General features: G+C 36.8%; 1 protein-coding gene and 4 long non-coding RNA genes across 13 annotated transcripts in view; 2 read left to right on the top strand and 3 right to left on the bottom strand.

Moving 5' to 3' along the window:
- The first annotated feature begins 1,154 nt into the window (after positions 1 to 1,154).
- On the top strand, positions 1,155 to 5,545 carry LOC126984473 (uncharacterized). Of its 3 annotated transcripts, none has more exons than XR_007736772.1 (3): positions 1,155 to 3,522; positions 3,827 to 4,254; positions 4,395 to 5,545. It is a non-coding gene; the product is annotated as an uncharacterized LOC126984473 (long non-coding RNA). The 3 variants fall into 3 exon arrangements; XR_007736771.1 differs by having other exon boundaries at positions 1,156 to 3,522; positions 3,827 to 4,114; positions 4,395 to 5,541; XR_007736770.1 differs by having other exon boundaries at positions 1,156 to 3,522; positions 3,827 to 4,114; positions 4,255 to 5,541.
- LOC126984474 (uncharacterized) lies at positions 4,895 to 6,066 on the bottom strand. Its single transcript, XR_007736773.1, has 2 exons — positions 5,718 to 6,066; positions 4,895 to 5,551 (listed from the first exon to the last, which is right to left on the bottom strand). It is a non-coding gene; the product is annotated as an uncharacterized LOC126984474 (long non-coding RNA).
- Positions 6,067 to 6,080: 14 nt separating this feature from the next.
- Positions 6,081 to 10,771, top strand: LOC126984475 (uncharacterized). Its single transcript, XR_007736774.1, has 2 exons — positions 6,081 to 9,399; positions 9,435 to 10,771. It is a non-coding gene; the product is annotated as an uncharacterized LOC126984475 (long non-coding RNA).
- The window catches only part of LOC126984472 (plexin domain-containing protein 1-like), a 25,441-nt gene continuing 12,923 nt past the window's right edge, over positions 9,983 to 22,500 (bottom strand). For 2 of the 4 annotated variants that reach the window (XM_050838202.1, XM_050838205.1), the window contains 3 exons: positions 15,963 to 16,226; positions 11,605 to 11,750; positions 9,983 to 11,063 (listed from right to left, as the gene is read on the bottom strand). In XM_050838202.1, coding sequence (XP_050694159.1) covers positions 10,986 to 11,063; positions 11,605 to 11,750; positions 15,963 to 16,226 — 488 coding nt within the window. In that variant the 3' untranslated portion in view covers positions 9,983 to 10,985. The remainder of the gene's footprint in view (positions 11,064 to 11,604; positions 11,751 to 15,962; positions 16,227 to 22,500) is intronic. The other 2 variants (XM_050838203.1, XM_050838204.1) reach the window with 2 other exon arrangements.
- On the bottom strand, positions 11,757 to 14,228 carry LOC126984476 (uncharacterized). 4 transcript variants are annotated; one of them, XR_007736775.1, is made up of 3 exons: positions 13,647 to 14,226; positions 12,978 to 13,512; positions 11,757 to 12,215 (listed from the first exon to the last, which is right to left on the bottom strand). It is a non-coding gene; the product is annotated as an uncharacterized LOC126984476 (long non-coding RNA). The 4 variants fall into 4 exon arrangements; XR_007736776.1 differs by having other exon boundaries at positions 11,757 to 12,081; positions 13,647 to 14,224; XR_007736777.1 differs by lacking the exon at positions 11,757 to 12,215 and adding an exon at positions 12,482 to 12,579 and having other exon boundaries at positions 13,647 to 14,227.

Raw genomic sequence — 22,500 nt, 5'->3', positions numbered from 1 at the left:
ACCACTACTACTACTACTACTACTACTACTATAGTCTGTCCACGTCGAGTTGAACCCAGAAGTCCCTCCCCACAGGCGATGCAGGAAGGGCATAGTCGCTCTGTTGCTGGTTATTGGTTGATGGTGATGGGCAGCTAAGCCGATATGGTCTGGGTGAAACTGTTGGAGAGCGTACACTCGACAGGGCTTCCTTGATTTACTAAAGTTTCTTCATATTCTGTGTAAGGCGTGAAATAAATCAACAAGCGAATACATTTGCTGTCACCTAATATAAAAAAGTAATGGGTATCCGTAATTGTGGAGCAGATATTGGGTGAGGGAATGAACATTTCAAAAAGACCTTAGCGTGAGAAGGAGCCGCATAGGTCAGATAGGATCGCCTCCACGTCCTCCACCGTCACCAATGGAACTCTAACCCCCTCCCCCTCAGGCCACCCTTGGGTCCAGACACGTGAGGCCTCTCTCTCTCTCTCTGTGTGTGTGTGTGTGTGTGTGTGTGTGTAAGCGTTGAGAGAGAGAGAGAGAGAGAGAGAGAGAGAGAGAGAGAGAGAGAGAGAGAGAGAGAGAGAGAGAGGCCTCACGTGTCTGGACCCAAGGGTGGCCTGAGGGGGAGGGGGTTAGAGTTCCATTGGTGACCATGGGCGACGTGGAGGCGATCCTATCTGACCTATGCGGCTCCTTCTCACGCTAAGGTCTTTTTGAAGTGTTCATTCCCTCACCCAATATCTGCTCCACTATTACGGATACCCATTACTTTTTTATATTAGGTGACAGCAAATATATTCGCTTGTTGATTTATTTCACGCCTTACACAGAATATGAAGAAACTTTAGTAAATTAAGGAAGCCCTGTCGAGTGTACGCTCTCTAACGCAAAACCAAATCGGCTTAGCTGCCCATCACCATCACCCAATCACCAGCAACAGAGCGACTATGCCCTTCCTACACCGCCTGTGGGGAGGGACTTCTGGGTTCAACTCGACGTGGACAAACTATACTACTACCACTACTACTACTACTATTACTACTGCTACCACTACTACTACTACTATTACTACTACTACCACTACTACTACCACTACTACTATTACTACTACTACCACACACACACACACACACACACACACACAGAGGGATAAAAATAAAAATAAATTGAAATAAAACAACAATATAGCAAGGCATTATATTTATTTTGTGTTCTGTTACCTTACAAAAAAATAATAATACAGTAATTACATAAACAATCAATTACTTTTTTTCTTTATTTTATTTTCGATCATGTATTTTTCTTCAGTATTTTCGATCATATATATTTTGTTCAGTGTTTTCGATCATGTATATTTTGTTCAGTGTTTTCGATCATGTATTTTTTCTTTAGTGTTTTCGATCATATATTTTTTTTCTTTAGTGTTTTCGATCATATATTTTTTTTCTTTAGTGTTTTCGATCATATATTTTTTTTCTTTAGTGTTTTCGATCATATATTTTTTTTCTTAAGTGTTTTCGATCATATATATTTTTTCTTTAGTGTTTTCGATCATATATTTTTTTTCTTTAGTGTTTTCGATCATACATTTTTTTTCTTTAGTGTTTTCAATCATATATTTTTTTTCTTCCTTTCTTTTCATTTTCATTTCATATATATTCATTTTTTTCCTTATTTCCTTTCTTTATCTTATTTTCCTATGACAAATTTTCCTTCCTTCTTCTTCTTCTTCTTTTCTCTCATTTTTATTTTTTTTATTTTTCATTTCATATATTTTATTTTTTTCCTATTTCCTTCCTTTATTTTCATTTATTTTGTCTCATTTTTATTATTTTTCTCCATTTTCATTTATTTTTGTTGTTATTTTCCTATTTCCTTCTTTTATCCAATTTTCTTTTTCTTCCTTCCTTTCATCCTTTTTATCCTTATTCCTACATTCACATTATTGCACCAAACAGTAAACGTCTCTCTCTCTCTCTCTCTCTCTCTCTCTCTCTCTCTCTCTCTCTCTCTCAACACAAATCCAAACAGTAAAGCATTCTCTCTCAACAACAAACATCGCAATAAAAAAAAAAAAACAATAAAACAATCGTACTGTAACATCAACTTGAGTACGTAACATCTTAAACCTTTTGTGATTGACGTTTCGATTTCCGCTAAAATATGTACAAGTTTTTTCAGTATACGTATTGGCGATGTTAAAATTGAGTATACGAGACATTATGCGTGTGTATTCCGAAGACGCTAAAACCCCCACGCACATACGTAATACGGCTCACAAACACAACATACGTAACATAACAAACACACGTACATACAGTCAGACGCATTTTCACTTCCTCGTCAATCTATCCGCTATGTCGCAAAAATTTGGGGTCGTATTGAGACATTTCGTCACCCAAGAACACATATTTAACAAGGCTTTCGTAGGAGTTGTAGGCATTTCCAGGGGTAGTTTTATGACCCTGGTGTTAGTTTCATCCTTCCTTTGTACCTTTAGCATAAAAAAACACTAATTAGAACCTGATTGATCCTCCCTTTGACCCTTAGATATAGCTGATCTGAGAAGTCTTTTAATACCAGCCTTGATATCTTCCACATTACAAAACCAGAAATCTCTCTCTCTCTCTCTCTCTCTCTCTCCCTCTCTCACACACACACAAACGTACACTAGTTAAACATTCTGAATCCTATCGTCACAAACTCCTTTCCTTTCGACATCAACAAACAATCACAAGAGAAAAGTTATGAACCGATCTTCCGATACTTAAAATTAGAACAATTCCTAACCCTTCCAGTCTTCCATGTCGTGTTTGTTACTGTGTTCGTAGTTACCAATAGCCAAGTAACTTTTCTCTCCCTTCTTCCGTAGCTAAAAATATTGTTGTCATCGTAATATACAGCAGAAAAGGCACAATTGTCGGACGTTTTGAGGTTATGTTCATTCCTAACTCTGTACCTTTCGTATAAGGATAGTGTAGTTACGAATAGCCTTGTCATTTCCCTTTCCCCTCTCTCAGAGCTAAAAATATCGTTGTCTACGTAATATAGGACAGAAAAGGCACGGATATCAGACGTACTGGTTATAATCATTTCTAACTGTGTATCTTTAGTATTAAACCTGTTAGTGTACGTAATAGCCTAGTTTCTTTCGCTCTGACCTGTTCTATCACTAAAAATATCGGTCTTCGTAATATGGGGGGGGAAAAGGAACGGATATCGGACGTTTTGAGGTTACAATCATTCCTAATTCTGCGTCGTTCGTATAAGGATATCAGCATTCGTAACAGCCTAGCAATTTTCCTCTCCCTTCACTCGTAGGTAAAAATCAGGGTTGCCTTCGAACAGTAAGAAGAAATAGGCACAGACATTGGACGCATTCTAGTTATGATCATTCCTAACTCTGTATCTTACGTATTAAACTCGTTAGTGTTCGTAATAGCTTGATTTCTTACGCTCTTCTCTCTTCTATCGCTAGAAATAACCGTTCTCTACGTAATATATGACAGACAAGGCACAAATCTCGGACGTTTTGAGGTTACGATCATTCCTAATTCTGCGTCATTTGTATAAGGATATCAGCATTCGTAACAGCCTGGTGACTTTCCTCTCCCTTCACTCGTAGGTAAAAATCAGGGTTGCCTTCGAACAGTAAGACAAAATAGGCCCAGACATTGGACGCATTCTAGATATGATCATTCCTAACTCTGTATCGTTAGTATTAAACTTATCAGTGTTCGTAATAGCCTGGTTACTTATGGTCTTCTCTCTTCTATCGCTAGAAATAACCATTCTCTACGTAATATATGACAGACAAGGCACAGATCTCGGACGTTTTGAGGTTACGATCATTCCTAATTCTGCGTCATTCGTATAAGGATATTAGCATTCGTAATAGCCTGGTAACTTTCCTCTCCCTTCTTCTGCAGTCAAAAATATCATTGTCTTCGTGATATAGGACAGCAAAGCCACAAACATCGGACGTATTCAAGTCGTAATCACTTTTAAGCCTTCAGTCTTTCGTATTAGGCAAAGACAGACATTCGCAATTAACATCATTTCAAACTTTCAATCATACGTAATTACCGAGACGAAAACAATTGCTACGTAAACATGAGCAGGCGTGAAGGTGGACTATGCTAAGGCTATGTATGGTGTGCTTTCCCTTCGCAAAGACAGACATACGTAATTGATATCATTTCAAACTTTCAGTCATACGTAATTACCGAGACGAAAACCATTGGTACGTATACATGAGCGGGCGTGAAGGTGGACTATGCTAAGGCTATGTATGGTGTGCTTTCCCTTCGCAAAGACAGATATACGTAATTACCATCATTTCAAACTTTCAATCATACGTAATTACCAAGACGAAAACCATTGCTACGTAAACATGAGCGGGCGTGAAGGTGGACTATGCTAAGGCTATGTATGGTGTGCTTTCCCTTCGCAAAGACAGATATACGTAATTACCATCATTTCAAACTTTCAATCATACGTAATTACCGAGACGAAAACCATTGCTACGTAAACATGTGTGGGCTTGACGGTGGACTATGCTAAGGCTATGTATGGTGTGCTTTCCCTTCGCAAAGACAGATATACGTAATTACTATCATTTTACTCTTTCCATAATAGTTTCTTACGCTCTTCCCTCTCCTATCGCTAAAAATAATTGATGTTTTCGTAATATAGGACAGCAAAGGCACGAACATCGGACGTATTCAAGTCGTAATCATTTTTAAACCTTGTCTTTCGTATTAGGCAAAGACGGACATACGTAATTACTATCATTTTAAACTCTCCATAATAGTTTCTTACGCTCTTCCCTCTCCTATCGCTAAAAATAATTGATGTTTTCGTAATATAGGACAGCAAAGGGACGAACATCGGACGTATTCAAGTCGTAATCATTTTTAAACCTTGTCTTTCGTATTAGGCAAAGACGGATATACGTAATTACTATCATTTTAAACTCTCCATAATGGTTTCTTACGCTCCTTCCTCTTCTATCGCTAAAAATAATTGATGTTTTCGTGATATAGGACAGCAAAGGCACAGATATCGGACGTATTCAAGTCGTAATCATTCTTTAACCTTGTCTTTCGTGTTAGGCAAAGACAGATATACGTAATTACTATCATTTTAAGCTTTCCATAATGGTTTCTTACGCTCTTCCCTCTTCTATCGCTAAAAATAATTGATGTTTTCGTGATATAAGACAGAAAAGGCACGAACATCGGACGTATTCAAGTCGTAATCATTCTTTAACCTTGTCTTTCGTGTTAGGCAAAGACGGACATACGTAATTACCATCATTTCAAACTTTCAGTCATACGTAATTACTGAGACGAAAACAGTTGCTACGTATACATGTGTGGGCGTGACGGTGGACTATGCTAAGGCTACATATGGTGTGCTTTCCCTTCCCTCTTTGTGACGTAGTTGTTCGATGTTTTAACGAAGGCAAAACGAAGCCTTGGGTACAGCTGTCCGAGAAAACCTTATTACTACGTGTGTGTTAGTAAATGAAAGAGTATATGCAATGACATGAAGCAATACGAACCTGACCTTAGAAAAATATTGAAAACCGAAGATCGACTAAAATTAAAAAGGAAAATATAGACTTTTTAACTTGGATAAACAGAATAACAGCAGAAGAATAAGATAAATAATTACTACGTGTGTTAATAAATGAAAGGGTATATGCAATGACATGAAGCAATACGAACCTAACCTTAGAAAAATATTGAAAACTAAAGATCGACAACAAATTAAAGAGGAAAATATAGACGTAATGGAAATGGAAACTTGGATAAACAGAATAACAGCAGAAGAATAAGATAAATAATTACTACGTGTGTGTTAATAAATGAAAGAGTATATGCAATGACATGAAGCAATACGAACCTAACCTTAGAAAAATATTGAAAACCGAAGATCGACTAAAATTAAATAGGAAAATATAGACGTAATGGAAACGGAAACTTGGATAAACAGAATAACAGCAGAAGAATAAGATAAATAATTACTACATGAGTGTTAATAAATGAAAGAGTATATGCAATGACATGAAGCAATACAAACCTAACCTAAGAAAATGTTGAAAACCGAAGATACGACAAAAAATTAAAGAGGAAAAGCTTAGAAAATATTGAAAACCGAAGATACGACAAAAAATTAAAGAGGAAAAGCTTAGAAAAATATTGAAAACTTAAGATCGACAAAGAATTAAATAGGAAAATATAGACGTAATGGAAATGGAAACTCGGATAAATAGAATGATAACAAAAGAATAAGATTAATGAAAGATATACCAATGAAATGAAGGGATACGAAACTTAGCTTAGAAAAATATTGAAAACTTAAGATCGACAAAGAATTAAAGAGGAAAAGATAGACGTAATGGAAATGGAAACTCGGATAAATAGAATGATAATGAAAGAATAGGATTAATGAAGGATTACGCAATGAAATGAAGGGATACGAAACTTAGCTTAGAAAAATATTGAAAACTTAAGATCGACAAAGAATTAAAGAGGAAAAGATAGACGTAATGGAAATGGAAACTCGGATAAATAGAACGATAATGAAAGAATAGAATTAATGGAGGATTACGCACTGAAATGAAGGAATACGAAACAAAGGCTTAGAAAAATATTGAAAACTTAAGATCGACAAAGAATTAAAGAGGAAAATATAGACGTAATGGAAATGGAAACTCGGATAAACAGAATGATGATGAAAGAATAGGATTAATGAAGGATTACGCAATGAAATGAAGGGATACGAAACTCAGCTCAGGAAATTATTAAAAACTGAAGATCGACAAAGAATTAAAGAGGAAAATATAGACGTAATGGAAATGGAAACTCGGATAAATAGAATGATAATGAAAGAATAGGATTAATGAAAGATATACCAATGAAATGAAGGAATACGAAACTTAGCTTAGAAAAATATTGAAAACTTAAGATCGACAAAGAATTAAAGAGGAAAATATAGACGTAATGGAAATGGAAACTCGGATAAATAGAACGATAATGAAAGAATAGGATTAATGAAGGATTACGCAATGAAATGAAGGGATACGAAACTTAGCTTAGAAAAATATTGAAAACTTAAGATCGACAAAGAATTAAAGAGGAAAATATAGACGTAATGGAAATGGAAACTCGGATAAATAGAATGATAATGAAAGAATAGGATTAATGAAGGATTACGCAATGAAATGAAGGAATACGAAACAAAGGCTTAGAAAAATATTGAAAACCAAAGATCGACAAAGAATTAAAGAGGAAAATATAGACGTAATGGAAATGGAAACTCGGATAAATAGAATGATAATGAAAGAATAGGATAAATAAATTATGAAAAAGGAGAAACATATAAAATAAAATAATGAAATAAACAAAAATAAAACATAACAAAATAATAAGACAAATAAAATAATTAAAATAAAATAATAAAATAATAAAATAAAACGAATAAAATAAAATAAAACAAAAAATACAAATTAAATAAGAAATAAAATAAATAACCAGACAAATAAAACAAATAAAATAAAAAAAACATACAAATAAAATCAGAAATAAAATAAAATAATAAAATAAACAGACAAATAAAATAAAATAATAAAATAAAGAGAAATAAAAAAATATACAAAACAGAAAACAAACAGAAAAAAACAAAAAAAAAATAACAATAAAATAACAAAATAAAACCAAAAAAATTAAATAATAAAATACACCAAAAAAAAAGGAGAAACAAAAGATGATAAAAGGGAATTGAAAGGAAAGAAAACACAAGCGTAATATTGATGAAATTGATGATAGTTATTGACGCCAAGACACAAAACAAAGGAAGGAAAACAAGATAAAAATATACACTGAAAAATATTGCCCCTTAAGAATACACAGACGGACGAACGAACGGACGCAGGAAAAGGTCGAATTGGGGAAAAAAAGAGGAAATTCATGAAAAGGTCCAGTGAAAAAAATGAAAAAAAAGGGAGAATAATGAAAAAAAATGGAAGAGGGAAAATATAATGAAAAATTTGATGAAAAAAATGGAAAATATAATGAAAAAATGGAAAATAATGAAAAATGATTAAAATGGAAAATAATGAAAAATATGAAAAATAATGAAAAATAATGAAAAATATGATGAAAAAAATGGGAAATAATGAAAAATATGAAAAAAAATGGAAAAATAATGAAAAATAATAAAAAATATGATGAAAAAAATCAGAAATAATGAAAAATATGAAAAAAAAGGAAAAATAATGAAAAATAATGAAAAATAATGAAAAATATGAAAAAAAAGGAAAAATAATGAAAAATAATGAAAAATATGATGAAAAAAATCAGAAATAATGAAAAATATGAAAAATAATGAAAAATAATGAAAAATATGATGAAAAAAATCAGAAATAATGAAAAATATGAAAAAAAATGGAAAATAATGAAAAATATGATGAAAAAATAATGAAAAAAAATGTAAATATGAAAAATGAAACAAAATGAATAAAAAATATTAACAAAATACACACACACAAAAAAAATGGAAAAAATTATATGAAAAAAATGAAAAACAAAAATAAAGATAAAAAAATGAAAATGGAATAAAAAAATGAAAAATACAATACAATACAACACAATAGTTAACCATTACCAAAAACCATCAAACTTATTCACTAATACACTAAAACATATCATTGCAAATCACTGTATGTGTATATGTATGTATGTATGTATATGTATAAGTGACCTCTATCATTACTTCTATCAATACTATTATGCTCTATTAATACACCAACTATTAGGTATTATGCATCATTATCAGACATCATCATTATCATTATTATTATTATTATCATTATTTCGATTATTCTTGTATTAAATAAAACTTGCGACCCAAACACTTAAATTCTACGGTAAAAAAAAAGTGTGGTTATTTATATATATTGAGAGAGAGGGAGGAGGGGGGTGGGGGTGTCTGCAAAGGGAGAATGAGCGAGTGTGTTTGACCTCTCGGCACACACACACTCACACACACACACACACATTTGGCAAGGCATTTGACAAGGACACAATTGACAGAGGTGTTGTGTGTTGGTGTAAAGAACGCTTGCTATTTTGAAAGGGCGAAAGTGAGTTCATAATTTTGTAGGTAAGGTTCGGGAAGGGAAGGGAAGGAGGGAAGGACACGGAGGGTTTGGAAAGGGAAGGGAAGGAAAGGGAAGGGAAGGAAAGGGAAGGGAAGGGAAGGGAAGGTTCGGGAAGGAAAGGGAAGGGAAGGGAAGGGAAGGAAAGGGAAGGAAAGGGAAGGGAAGGTTCAGAAAGGGAGGGGAAGGTTCAGAAAGGGAAGAGAAGGGAAGGAAAGAGAAGGAAAGGAAAGGAAAGGAAAGGGAAGGTTCAGAAAGGGAAGGGAAGGGAAGGAAGGGGAAGGTTCAGAAAGGGAAGGGAAGGAAAGGGAAGGAAGGGGAAGGTTCAGAAAGGGAATGCAAGAGAAAAAGAAGGTTAATAAAGGGAAGGGAAGGGAAAGGAAGGTATATAAGGGATGACTTTTAAAACAAGTACGAAAAAGACAGAAAAACGTAAACTTGACAAAATTAAAATAAAACAATAATAAAATGTGTGTGTGTGTGTGTGTGTGTGTGTGTGTGTGTGTGTGTTAGTGTGTTCATATGTACAGCGTCGTAACCTGATCCTACAACACTGATACGGAACCTCCTCCTCCTCCTCCTCCTCCTCCTCCTCTTCCTCCTCCTCCTCCTCTCTCGTTGATTATAAACAAGTATCACAAAAAAGACTTAATGCTACGTGTGTGTGTGTTCGTTTGTTGGTGTTTGATTAGGCTATTGTGTTTTATTTTAATGTTTGTTCGTTCGTTTGTTTGGTTTTATTTATCTGGTTATTGTTGTTTTTGTTGTTGTTGTTTACATTTGATTGCTTTTTCTTCATGTTTTCCTTGTTTTCTTAATTTCCTATTGTCATTATTTTCTTTGTTTTCTTCTTTATAATAGTTTTTTTTCTTCTCATTTTCCTCTTTTCTTCCTTTTTTCTGATTTCCTTTCATTCTTTTTTTCCTTCAATTTCTTATTATTTTTAATTTTCTTTTATTTTCTTCATTTTTGTCTTCATTAATTTTCTTTTTCTTCTTTTGTTTCGTTTTTTCTTTTCTTTCTTTTTCCTTCTATTTCTTGTTATTTTCCTTTTATTTATTTTCTTTTTTCTTAATTTATTTTCTTTTTCTTCATTTTTCTTTTCTTTTCTTTCTTTCTTTTTCCTTCTATTTCTTATTATTTTCCTTCTATTTATTTTCTTCTATTTTTTTCATTTATTTTCTTCTATTTTTTTCATTTATTTTCTTCTATTTTCTTTTTTCTTCATTTATTTTATTTGTCTTCCATTTTCTTTCTCTCTACACACACTATCTTTATCTTTCCCTTCTATCTTTATTTTCTCATTATTATTATTATTATCTTATTTTTCTCGAGGTTTCCATTTTCTTTATTTCTCTTTCTTTCTTTCTATCTTCTTTCTCTCTCTACACACACTATCTTTATCTTTATCTCACTATCTTTATCTTTTCCTTCTATCTTTATTCTCTCATTATTATCTCTCTCAATATTCCCATTTTCTTTCTTTCTTTATTTTTCTTTCCATCTTCTTTCTCTCTCTCTACACACACTATCTTTATCTTTCCCTTCTATCTTTATTTTCTCATTATCTTTTCCTTCTTCTTCTTCTTTTCTTTATAAAACAACCCACTTTTTTTTTTTTCAACATTCCGTCATGTGCGTCAATCCCAGGGCGTGTGCGTGTACGTATGTGTGCGTGGCGGCTCTGGCGGCTGACGTGTGTGTGTGTATGTGTATGTGCGTTCCTATGTGTGCGGCGGCTCTGGCGGCTGGCGTGTGTGTGTGTACGTGTATGTGCGTTCCTGTGTGTGCGGCGGCTCTGGCGGCTGGGTGGTTGGTGGCGGCCGGCGGCTGTCTACATGTGGATGCTGTGGATGGCGGCTGCTGTGTACCGCGCCTCGCCGCTCCGCCACGACCAGGTGCTTGGGCGGTACTGTGGGGGAGAGAGAGAGAGAGAGAGAGAGAGAGAGAGAGAGAGAGAGAGAGAGAGAGAGAGAGAGAGAGGGGTCATTAGTTAAGGTGTGTGTGTTTTTTATTTTATTTTATTTTATTTATTTTTATCAATTTTATTTCATTATTTTTGTATTGTATTTTATTTGTTAATTTTTGTATTCCATTAATTTACTTCCCTTCCCATCCCTTCCTTTCCCTATCCTTCCCTTCCCATCCCTTTCCTTCTCTCTCCTTCCCTTCCCTTCCCTTCTCTCTGTTGCCCTTCCATTCTCTTCCCTTTCCTTCTTTTCCTTTCCTTTTATTTCCTTTCCTTTCCCTTCCCTTCCCTACCCTAGTCTTCCCTTCCCTTCCCTTCCCTACTCTCTCTTTCCCTTCCTTATCCTTCCGTGTCCTTCCCTTCCTTTCCTTATCATTCCCTTCCCATCCCTTCCCTTCCTTTCTCTTCCCTTCCCTTCCTTTCCCTTCCCATCCCATCACTTCCCTATCCTTCCCTACCCTTCCTAACCCTTCCCTTCCCTTACCTTGATAAGCAGCTGCCCCGAGGTGCTGTGCGGGTAGAAGTAAGCATAGGAGACCCAGCCCAGGGCCATGAGCAGGGTGACCAGGAACACCACGCCGATCACCACGCCCACGCTGCCCCCACCACCGCCATCACCGCCTTCCTTGTCTGGGGGCGGAGAAAGGGGGAGGGAGAGAGAAAGGGGAGGGAAGGAAAAAGAGAGAATGGGTTATGGTTAGGTATGGAATTTGTGTCATTCTCCCCCAATTACTTTATTTTTCTCCTTTCCTCTTCCTGCACTTTGTTACTTTTCAAATCTTACTTTTCACTTCTACTTTTACCTGTCTTTAATTGTTACTTTACTCAATGGGACGGTTTGTTCACTACTTCACGAAACTTTGCAATCTTTATTCCTTACTAATTATCAAGACTTGCAAACCCAACTCCCTGGCCCTTAATATATATAAGTATCGCCTTCAATCATACATGGGCTTAGAACCTCTAGCATTGATGTCAAGCCTTTTATGCATCCTAACACAAGGCTGCAGTTCTTTACAATCAGTGTTTGCAAACCCCACTCCCTGGCCCTTAATATATATAGAAATCGCCCTCAATCATACATGGGCTTAGAACCTCTAGCATTGGTGTGAAGCCTTTTATGCATCCTAACACAAGGCTGCAGTTCTTTACAATCAGTGTTTGCAAACCCCTCAATCATACATGGGCTCAGAACCTCTAGCATTGATGTGAAGCCTTTTATGTATCCTAACACAAGGCCACAGTTCCTTACAATCAGTGTTTGCAAACCCCACTCCTGCCCTAACATATATAGAAATGCCTTCAATCATACATGGGCTTAGAACCTCGAGCAGTGATGTGAAGCAATTTAGGTATCCTAACACTAGGCCGCAGTTCTTTACAATCAGTGTTTGCAAACCCCACTCCCTGGCCCTTAATATATATAGAAATCGCCTTCAATCATACATGGGCTTAGAACCTCTAGCATTGATGTGAAGCCTTTTATGCATCCTAACACAAGGCCGCAGTTCTTTACAATCAGTGTTTGCAAACCCTCCTGGCCCTTAATATATATAGAAATCGCCTTCAATCATACATGGGCTTAGAACCTCTAGCATTGATGTGAAGCCTTTTATGCATCCTAACACAAGGCCACAGTTCCTTACAATCAGTGTTTGCAAACCCCACTCCCTGGCCCCTAACATATATAGAAATCGCCTTCAATCATACATGGGCTTAGAACCTCTAGCATTGATGTGAAGCCTTCTATGCATCCTAACACAAGGCCACAGTTCCTTACAATCAGTGTTTGCAAACCCCACTCCCTGGCCCCTAACATATATAGAAATCGCCTTCAATCATACATGGGCTTAGAACCTCTAGCATTGATGTGAAGCCTTTTATGCATCCTAACACAAGGCCGCAGTTCTTTACAATCAGTGTTTGCAAACCCCACTCCCTGGCCCTTAATATATATAGAAATCGCCTTCAATCATACATGGGCTTAGAACCTCTAGCATTGATGTGAAGCCTTTTATGCATCCTAACACAAGGCTGCAGTTCTTTACAATCAGTGTTTGCAAACCCCACTCCCTGGCCCTTAATATATATAGAAATCGCCTTCAATCATACATGGGCTTAGAACCTCTAGCATTGATGTGAAGCCTTTTATGCATCCTAACACAAGGCTGCAGTTATTTACAATCAGTGTTTGCAAACCCCACTCCCTGGACTTAATATATATAGAAATCGCCTTCAATCATACATGGGCTTAGAACCTCTAGCATTGATGTGAAGCCTTTTATGCATCCTAACACAAGGCCACAGTTCTTTACAATCAGTGTTTGCAAACCCCACTCCCTGGCCCCTAACATATATAGAAATCGCCTTCAATCATACATGGGCTTAGAACCTCTAGCATTGATGTGAAGCCTTTTATGCATCCTAACACAAGGCCACAGTTCTTTACAATCAGTGTTTGCAAACCCAACTCCCTGGCCCTTAATATATATAAGTATCGCCTTCAATCATACATGGGCTCAGAACCTCTAGCATTGGTGTGAAGCCTTCTATGCATCCTAACACAAGGCCGCAGTTCTTTACAATCAGTGTTAAGTTCTCTCGAGGCAAAACTCAGGTGCTGGAAATTAGCAGAAGAACTAAAAGCAACTAAACTATTTATCTTTAGAAGCAAAAAAAAAAATCATTGTTGTTGTTATTTATATAGAAGAAAGTTACTGAAGAAATATACAGTGAAAAAAAAAATAATAATAATAATAATAATAATAATAATGATAATAGTGTGTTTAATTAGGTGCATCATTATTTAACAAGGTGAGGAAATAAAGACAAATAAAATAAATAATAAAATAAATAAATTAAATAAAGAATGCTAATAGACTACTGTTTAAAATGGCAAACAAACATACGAACACACAAACATATTATTTAGTTAAGAATGTGAGAGAGAGAGAGAGAGAGAGAGAGAGAGAGAGAGAGAGAGAGAGAGAGAGAGAGAGAGAGAGAGAGAGAGAGAGAGAATCATCAAATACAACACACACACACACACACACACACACACACACACACAGAAACACACACACAGAAACACACACACACACACACACACACACACAGAAACACACACACACACACACACACACACACACACACAGAAACACACACACACACACACACACACACACACACATTCACAGAAACACACACACACACACACACACACACACAGAAACACACAGAGACACACACACAGAAACACACACACACACACACACACACACACACACATTCACAGAAACACACACACACAAACACACACACACACAGAAACACACAGAGACACACACACAGAAACACACACACACACACACACACACAGAAACACACACACACACACACACACACACACACACACACACACACACAGAAACACACACACACACACACACACACACACACAGAAACACACACACACACACACACACACACACACACACACACAGAAACACACAGAGACACACACACAGAAACACACACACACACATAGAAACACACACACACACACACACACACACACACACACACACACACGTAATAAAAACAGGGAAAAAGAGTTAAAAAAATATTGAAGCAGAAGAAAAATATAGAAAAAAAAAAGAAAGAAAAAAAAGAAAGAAAGAAAAGAAGAAAAATAAGAGACTTGCATTCAAAAACGCGTGAAAAATTAAAATCATTCCAACACAAACCACGAATGCATTTAAAAAAAATTAAAAATCATGCTTGTAGATTAACTTAAACATAACATAACATAATATAAACAAATGAGAGATAGCATAACATAACATAACATAGGATAGCTTGCACAGCCTAACCTAGCAATCATTGGGGCTATAACATAACCTCAGCATAACATAGCATAACTTAACCTAGCATAACATAGCATAACTTAACCTAGCATAACATAGCATAGGATAGCTTGCATAGCCTAACCTAGCAATCATTGGGGCTATAACATAACCTCAGCATAACATAGCATAACTTAACCTAGCATAACACAGCATAACTTAACCTAGCATAACATAACATAGGATAGCTTGCATAACCTAACCTGGCAATCATAAAAGCCATATAACCTCAGCATAACACAGGATAGCATAACATAGCATCACTTAACCTAGCATAACATAGCATAGCACAGGCAGCATAACCTAACCTAGCAATCATAAAAAAAAAAACATGAAATAACCCAACATAACATAGGATAACATAGCATAACATATCTTAGCATAGCATAGCATAACTTAACCTAGCAACCATTAAAAGTGCACCATAGCAAACAAAAGCATAAGAGAACATAACATAGCTAGCAGAAGATTCATAACATAACATAACATAGGCCACCATAGCATAGCATAGCACAGCACACCTTACCATAGCATAACTTAACCAAGCAACCCCCCCAAAAAAAAGGAAAAAAATGAAAAAATTAACATAGGCCACCATAGCATAACATAACATAGCCCAGCATAGCATAGCATAGCCCCCCATAGCATAGCATAACATAACATAACTTAGCAACCAAAAAAAAAAACATAGGCCAGCATAACATAACATAGCATAGGCCAGCATAGCATAACATAGCATAGGCCAGCATAACATAACATAGCATAGGCCAGCATAGCATAGCATAACCTAGCAACCAAAATATAGCAAAAAATAAATAAAAATAAAAAATACCATAGGCCAGCATAGCATCACATAGCATAGCCCAGCATAGCATCACATAGCATAGCATAGCCCAGCATAGCATAGCATAACAAAAGCCTCATGCATACACTCTACCTCTCAATGCTTGTGTCTGTCTGTCTTGTTCTCCTCTCTCCTCTGTACCAGCCAGGGAGGAGGAAGAGGAGGAGGAGGAGGAGGAGGAGGAGGAGGGGGAGGGGGTAGGATTCATAGGAGGTTTAGAGGAAGGGGAGGAAGAGGAGGAGGAGTTTTCATATTCATAAGGAGGAGGAAGAGGAAGAGGAGAGGAGGAGGAGGAGGAGGAGGAGGAGGAATTTTCTCTCCCTCCCTCCCTGGTGGTGTTAGTGTTGGAGGAAGAACCTGAGAAAGATAGATTCTGTTTCTCTCTCTCTCTCTCTCTCTCTCTCTCTCTCTCTCTCTCTCTCTCTCTCTCTCTCTGATATAGAATTAAAATACAAAAAAATAAATAATAAAAAATAAAATAAAATAAAGAACAGGAACTATAGACCACTCTCTCTCTCTCTCTCTCTCTCTCTCTCTCTCTCTCTCTCTCTCTCGTCCATTTCATTTTATCATTCCAACTTCTTACTTCATATAATTCTCTCTCTCTCTCTCTCTCTCTCTCTCTCTCTCTCTCTCCCAGCTGTGGCCCCCAAGCAAAGGTTAATACACACTCCACATGTCCTGTACCTGTGTGTTAAGATGTTAGAAGAACCAATACTACTACCACTACCACTACTACTACTACTACTACTACTACTACTACTACTACTACAAAAATCGGTTCCACAACAACCGTCATAGATTTCCCTTTAGGGGTGGACTTGCAGACTTGGGGCGGGATTCATCAAACCATTTACCGGACCTCTGTCTGGTAAGTCTCGCGGTATCTCCGCCCACCCGGTAAATCGGCATTCATCAACCACTTACCGGAGCCGTGGTAAGGCCAAAAGTTACCGCGCCTCCGAGCACCCGTAACTGAGTTACCACAGGCGTGGTAAGTGCTTAGACACTGCCGTGGCTCATGTTCGGAGGCGATTTTGAGCCAATGTATTTTTTACCTCGTGACGTGCCCTACACCATCAGAAGCAGAAAAGTATGCAGATTTAGGATCTGGGCTTATAGAAGCGATGTGACGAAAACCAGCTGAGTACGAAGGAGTTGAAGAGAAATAAATGCAAGAAAATGTGTACTCCCGATTCATTTAATTTTGATTTTCGTATGTGTATGTACACATTAGTGTTAAAATTTTATGCTAGTGTGATGCAGAATTTTCTCAAGAAGATGATGGTCTATTTTTCTCAAAAATGAATGTTGGGGTCAGGAAACGGGGTGGAGTGAGGTGTGTGAAGTCGTCGGTTTGGGATGAACTGGGCACACCTGCACAGCCTCAGGCTGGGTTCACTTGCAGGCCGCACTCTATAGTATGTAAGTCTGTGGAACTGTCCACCCACATGGCTTTTCCTACTTGTTAAAACACTGCAGAGGGAATAATGTTCTGCCTGTGACAGTCACCTCCCGTCTCAAGTCTCCAATATTCTTGCTGTGGAGTTTAATGTCGAAAATTTTGCTCTGACCTCCTCCACACTACTCACGGCCACTTGATCACGCCATTCACCTCAGCAGCCACAACTTCCCACGCACCCATTGCTTGGCTGCACAAGTGAGGCATGATGACAATGGCCCCCTAGTCAGTTTTGGTTGCGAGGGGTGAGTATGGGCAAACATTAGAATAATACCCAATCTTGTGATAGCGAGGCACGCAGCTGGCGTTGGCGATGGAAAACTATGTAGGTAACATACAAAAATGTTCAGAATATTGCTAGGCTACATAAGCAAGTATATTTTTATTTCAAGAATAAATATACAAGTAACGGCATTCATTCGTAAAAAACGCCACATCTAATTGAGGGATCACCACGCTAATTATTTGTTTTAAGGCAGTATTTACGCCTGTACAATACACATGTCTTGATTTTGAAGTCTGTGTATTAGTAAACAAACGACACGTGAAAGCTGAAATACAGCATCAAAGGTCGCACGTGATTGGCTATCCAGCCCAACCAATTGTTGCTAGGGTGCGAGTTACCGGAGCGTTACCATACTGTTGATGAATGCCGTGTTTGAAAGATGCCGCAGCTCTGGTAGCGCTCCGGTAAATGTGAGAGATACCAAAGGCGTGGTTGGTAAGATTGATGAATCCGGGCCTTGGTATCATTGCACAGGTGATGGTACTGTGCGCTCACTGACCATTTCTTAACTTGTTCCGATGGCCATCAAATTGACTCTGTATTCCTACCTAAACCCTTTGTGAGATAAGGTAACAGATTGCACTGATGAAAAGTCATGCTATAATATCTTCATTGATGAGTATGTGCATTTTAAAGTATCATAAATTAATCTGAAAGGACACCCATCACAAAATTAAGGGTCCTATTTTAAAACATTTTGACGCACAAGTTCGTACAAGACTTTCGTATGAGTTCAGTGAGTATTTTAAAACATTTTGACGCCCAAGTTCACACAAGACTTTCGTATGAGTTCAGGGAGTATTTTAAAACATTTTGATGCCCAAGTTCATACAAGACTTTCGTATGAGTTCAGGGAGTATTTTAAAACATTTTGCTGCCCAAGTTTATATATTTGACAAGGCTTTCGTATGAGTTTAGTGAGTATTTTAAAACATTTTGCCGCACAAGTTCATATATTTGACAAGGCTTTCGTATGAGTTTAGTGAGTATTTTAAAACATTTTGCCGCACAAGTTCACATATTTGACAAGGCTTTTGTATGAGTTTAGTGAGTATTTTAAAACATTTTGACGCCCAAGTTCAGATCTTTGACAAGGCTTTCGTATGAGTTTAGTGAGTATTTTAAAACATTTTGACGCCCAAGTTCACATATTTGACAAGGCTTTCGTATGAGTTTAGTGAGTATTTTAAAACATTTTGCTGCCCAAGTTCACATATTTGACAAGGCTTTCGTATGAGTTTAGTGAGTATTTTAAAACATTTTGCTGCCCAAGTTTATATATTTGACAAGGCTTTCGTATGAGTTTAGTGAGTATTTTAAAACATTTTGACGCCCAAGTTCACATATTTGACAAGGCTTCAGTACGAGTTTAGTGAGTATTTTAAAACATTTTGCTGTCCAAGTTTATATATTTGATAAGGCTTTCGTATGAGTTTAGTGAGTATTTTAAAACATTTTGACGCCCAAGTTCACATATTTGACAAGGCTTTCGTATGAGTTTAGTGAGTATTTTAAAACATTTTGCTGCCCAAGTTCACATATTTGATAAGGCTTTCGTATGAGTTTAGTGAGTATTTTAAAACATTTTGCTGTCCAAGTTCACATATTTGACAAGGCTTCAGTACGAGTTTAGTGAGTATTTTAAAACATTTTGCTGCCCAAGTTCACATATTTGATAAGGCTTTCGTATGAGTTTAGTGAGTATTTTAAAACATTTTGCTGCCCAAGTTCACATATTTGACAAGGCTTTCGTATGAGTTTAGTGAGTATTTTAAAACATTTTGCTGCCCAAGTTCACATATTTGACAAGGCTTTCGTATGAGTTTAGTGAGTATTTTAAAACATTTTGCTGTCCAAGTTCACATATTTGACAAGGCTTTCGTATGAGTTTAGTGAGTATTTTAAAACATTTTGCTGTCCAAGTTCACATATTTGACAAGGCTTTCGTATGAGTTTAGTGAGTATTTTAAAACATTTTGCCGCACAAGTTTATATATTTGACAAGGCTTTTGTATGAGTTTAGTGAGTATTTTAAAACATTTTGCCGCACAAGTTTATATATTTGACAAGGCTTCAGTATGAGTTTAGTGAGTATTTTAAAACATTTTGCCGCACAAGTTTATGTATTTGATAAGGCTTTTGTATGAGTTTAGTGAGTATTTTAAAACATTTTGCCGCACAAGTTTATATATTTGACAAGGCTTTTGTATGAGTTTAGTGAGTATTTTAAAACATTTTGATGCCCAAGTTTATATATTTGACAAGGCTTTCGTATGAGTTTAGTGAGTATTTTAAAACATTTTGATGCCCAAGTTTATATATTTGACAAGGCTTTCGTATGAGTTTAGTGAGTATTTTAAAACATTTTGCTGCCCAAGTTCATGTATTTGACAAGGCTTTCGTATGAGTTTAGTGAGTATTTTAAAACATTTTGCTGCCCAAGTTCATGTATTTGACAAGGCTTTCGTATGAGTTTAGTGAGTATTTTAAAACATTTCGCCGCCCAAGTTCATGTATTTGACAAGGCTTTCGTATGAATTCAGGGAGTATTTTAAAACATTTTGACGCCCAAGTTCACATATTTGACAAGGCTTTCGTATGAGTTTAGTGAGTATTATAAAACATTTTGACGCCCAAGTTCACATATTTGACAAGGCTTTCGTATGAGTTTAGGGAGTATTTTAAAACATTTTGCCGCACAAGTTCACATATTTGACAAGGCTTTTGTATGAGTTTAGTGAGTATTTTAAAACATTTTGACGCCCAAGTTCACATATTTGACAAGGCTTTCGTATGAGTTTAGTGAGTATTTTAAAACATTTTGACGCCCAAGTTCACATATTTGACAAGGCTTTCGTATGAGTTCAGGGAGTATTTTAAAACATTTTGACGCCCAAGTTCACATATTTGACAAGGCTTTCGTATAAGTTTAGTGAGTATTTTAAAACATTTCGCCGCACAAGTTTATATATTTGACAAGGCTTTCGTATGAGTTTAGTGAGTATTTTAAAACATTTTGACGCCCAAGTTCATATATTTGACAAGGCTTCAGTACGAGTTTAGTGAGTATTTTAAAACATTTTGACGCCCAAGTTCACACATATTTGACAAGGCTTTCGTATGAGTTTAGTGAGCATTTTAAAACATTTTGACGCCCAAGTTCATATATTTGACAAGGCTTTCGTATAAGTTTACTGAGTATTTTAAAACATTTTGCTGCCCAAGTTCACATATTTGACAAGGCTTTCGTATAAGTTTAGTGAGTATTTTAAAACATTTCGCCGCACAAGTTCACATATTTGGCAAGGCTTTCGTATGAGTTTAGGGCATTTCCAGGAGTAGTTTCATGACCCTGGTGTGAGTCTGATCCTTCCTCAGTAGCATGAACCTAAAAAAAACACTCATTAGAACCCGATTCATTCATTTTTTGACCTTTAGAAATAGTTGATGTGTGAAGCGGAGGTGTCTTGTGATGCCGGCCGAAGTCAGAACTGCATGTAAACAATGTCTATCGAATGAAGCGATTGTTGATGTTAGACTTTTTTACTACTCTTTACTATTACAAAGTGCTAGGCTACAGTCTCTAACTCATTCATTGTAAGATTTCTTGGTACAGTCATCCCTCAAATAGTACGGTTTCCAATAGCTCGGTTTCGGTTTTATACACAGTCATAGAATATCTTTTACGATTTTAATTTTCCTGCTTGTCGGGAAATTCAAAAACCCTGAAAAAAATCTTCTATGAAAATCCACGTAAAACTGAAATCGGACTATTGAAAACTGTACTATTTGAGGGATGACTGTATGTTTTTAGTCCTGGCTCAGTACTAACATGATGTGTACTGATGCTATGGAGTCCTAGTGTAATATTGGCCCGAGGCAAGAACCTTTTCATTTCTTTCATCGTCCGTCCTGTTATTATTCCTCAAATATGTTTCTAGTATTTGTGGGTGATAAACTAATTTTTTTTTTTTTTTTTTTTTTTTTACAGCAAAGGAGACAGCTCAAGGGCACAAAAAAGTAAACATTAATAAAAAAAAAAGCCCGCTACTCGCTGCTCCTAAAAAGAATCCAAAGAGGTGGCCGAAAGATAAGTCAGTTTCGTGAGGAGAGGTGTCCTGATACCCTCCTCTTGAAAGAGTTCAAGTCGTAGGCAGGAGGAAATACAGATGAAGGAAGATTGTTCCATAAGGAAGAGCGATTATGACTAACTACATTTATATACCAATAGTGTTGATTTTAACCCTTTCCTTGTGCGCAGCCTGGACGCGACCATCCCCTCAGGCGCAGTCAGGGAGCCCAATGGGGGGTTCTTTTAACCTCTGTATCTCAAAAACTCTTCATCACATCTAAAAACCAAAAACACCATTGGAAAGAGGAGGTCCAGATCTATAGGAGTCCGTTATGTGTGCCTCTCTTGCGATCGTACATGCACGTTCAGGGAGTGTTGAATGTTAACACTTACGTCGGTGCGTGTGAGATGATCAGCCGTATTGAGGGAACAACTATTTGGTCAAGAATCAGTCAGGTGATACGTGAAGCTATGCAAAAATGTCGCTATATTGGGCAAGAACATCCACCAGTTACTCATCCGTAGATTCGCCGCGCTGGACTGATATGATTTTCCACTAAATTTGGTGAAGAACACACTCACTTGGCAATCCTGTGTTGTGAGAATTAGTGCTGGAACACTCTCATACGTGGGAGATTTGAGTGCGGGTGGAGGTCACAGCGAGCGTTTAGCGTCACCAGCAAATACGCCTAACGCTCGCTGTAAGTGTTTAGCAATGAAAAGGTTAAGAGGTACCAGACAGCGAGAGGTAGTAGGCTGTCGGGCAAACGAGACTGCCGTAGCTTAGACCTAGAGCTTAGAGCCAGTGAGC

This window comes from Eriocheir sinensis, chromosome 57, assembly GCF_024679095.1.
Source record: "Eriocheir sinensis breed Jianghai 21 chromosome 57, ASM2467909v1, whole genome shotgun sequence".
Lineage (NCBI taxonomy): Eukaryota > Metazoa > Arthropoda > Malacostraca > Decapoda > Varunidae > Eriocheir > Eriocheir sinensis.
Note: the sequence above shows the minus strand (reverse complement) of the source record. Positions and strands in the feature narration are given on the sequence as shown.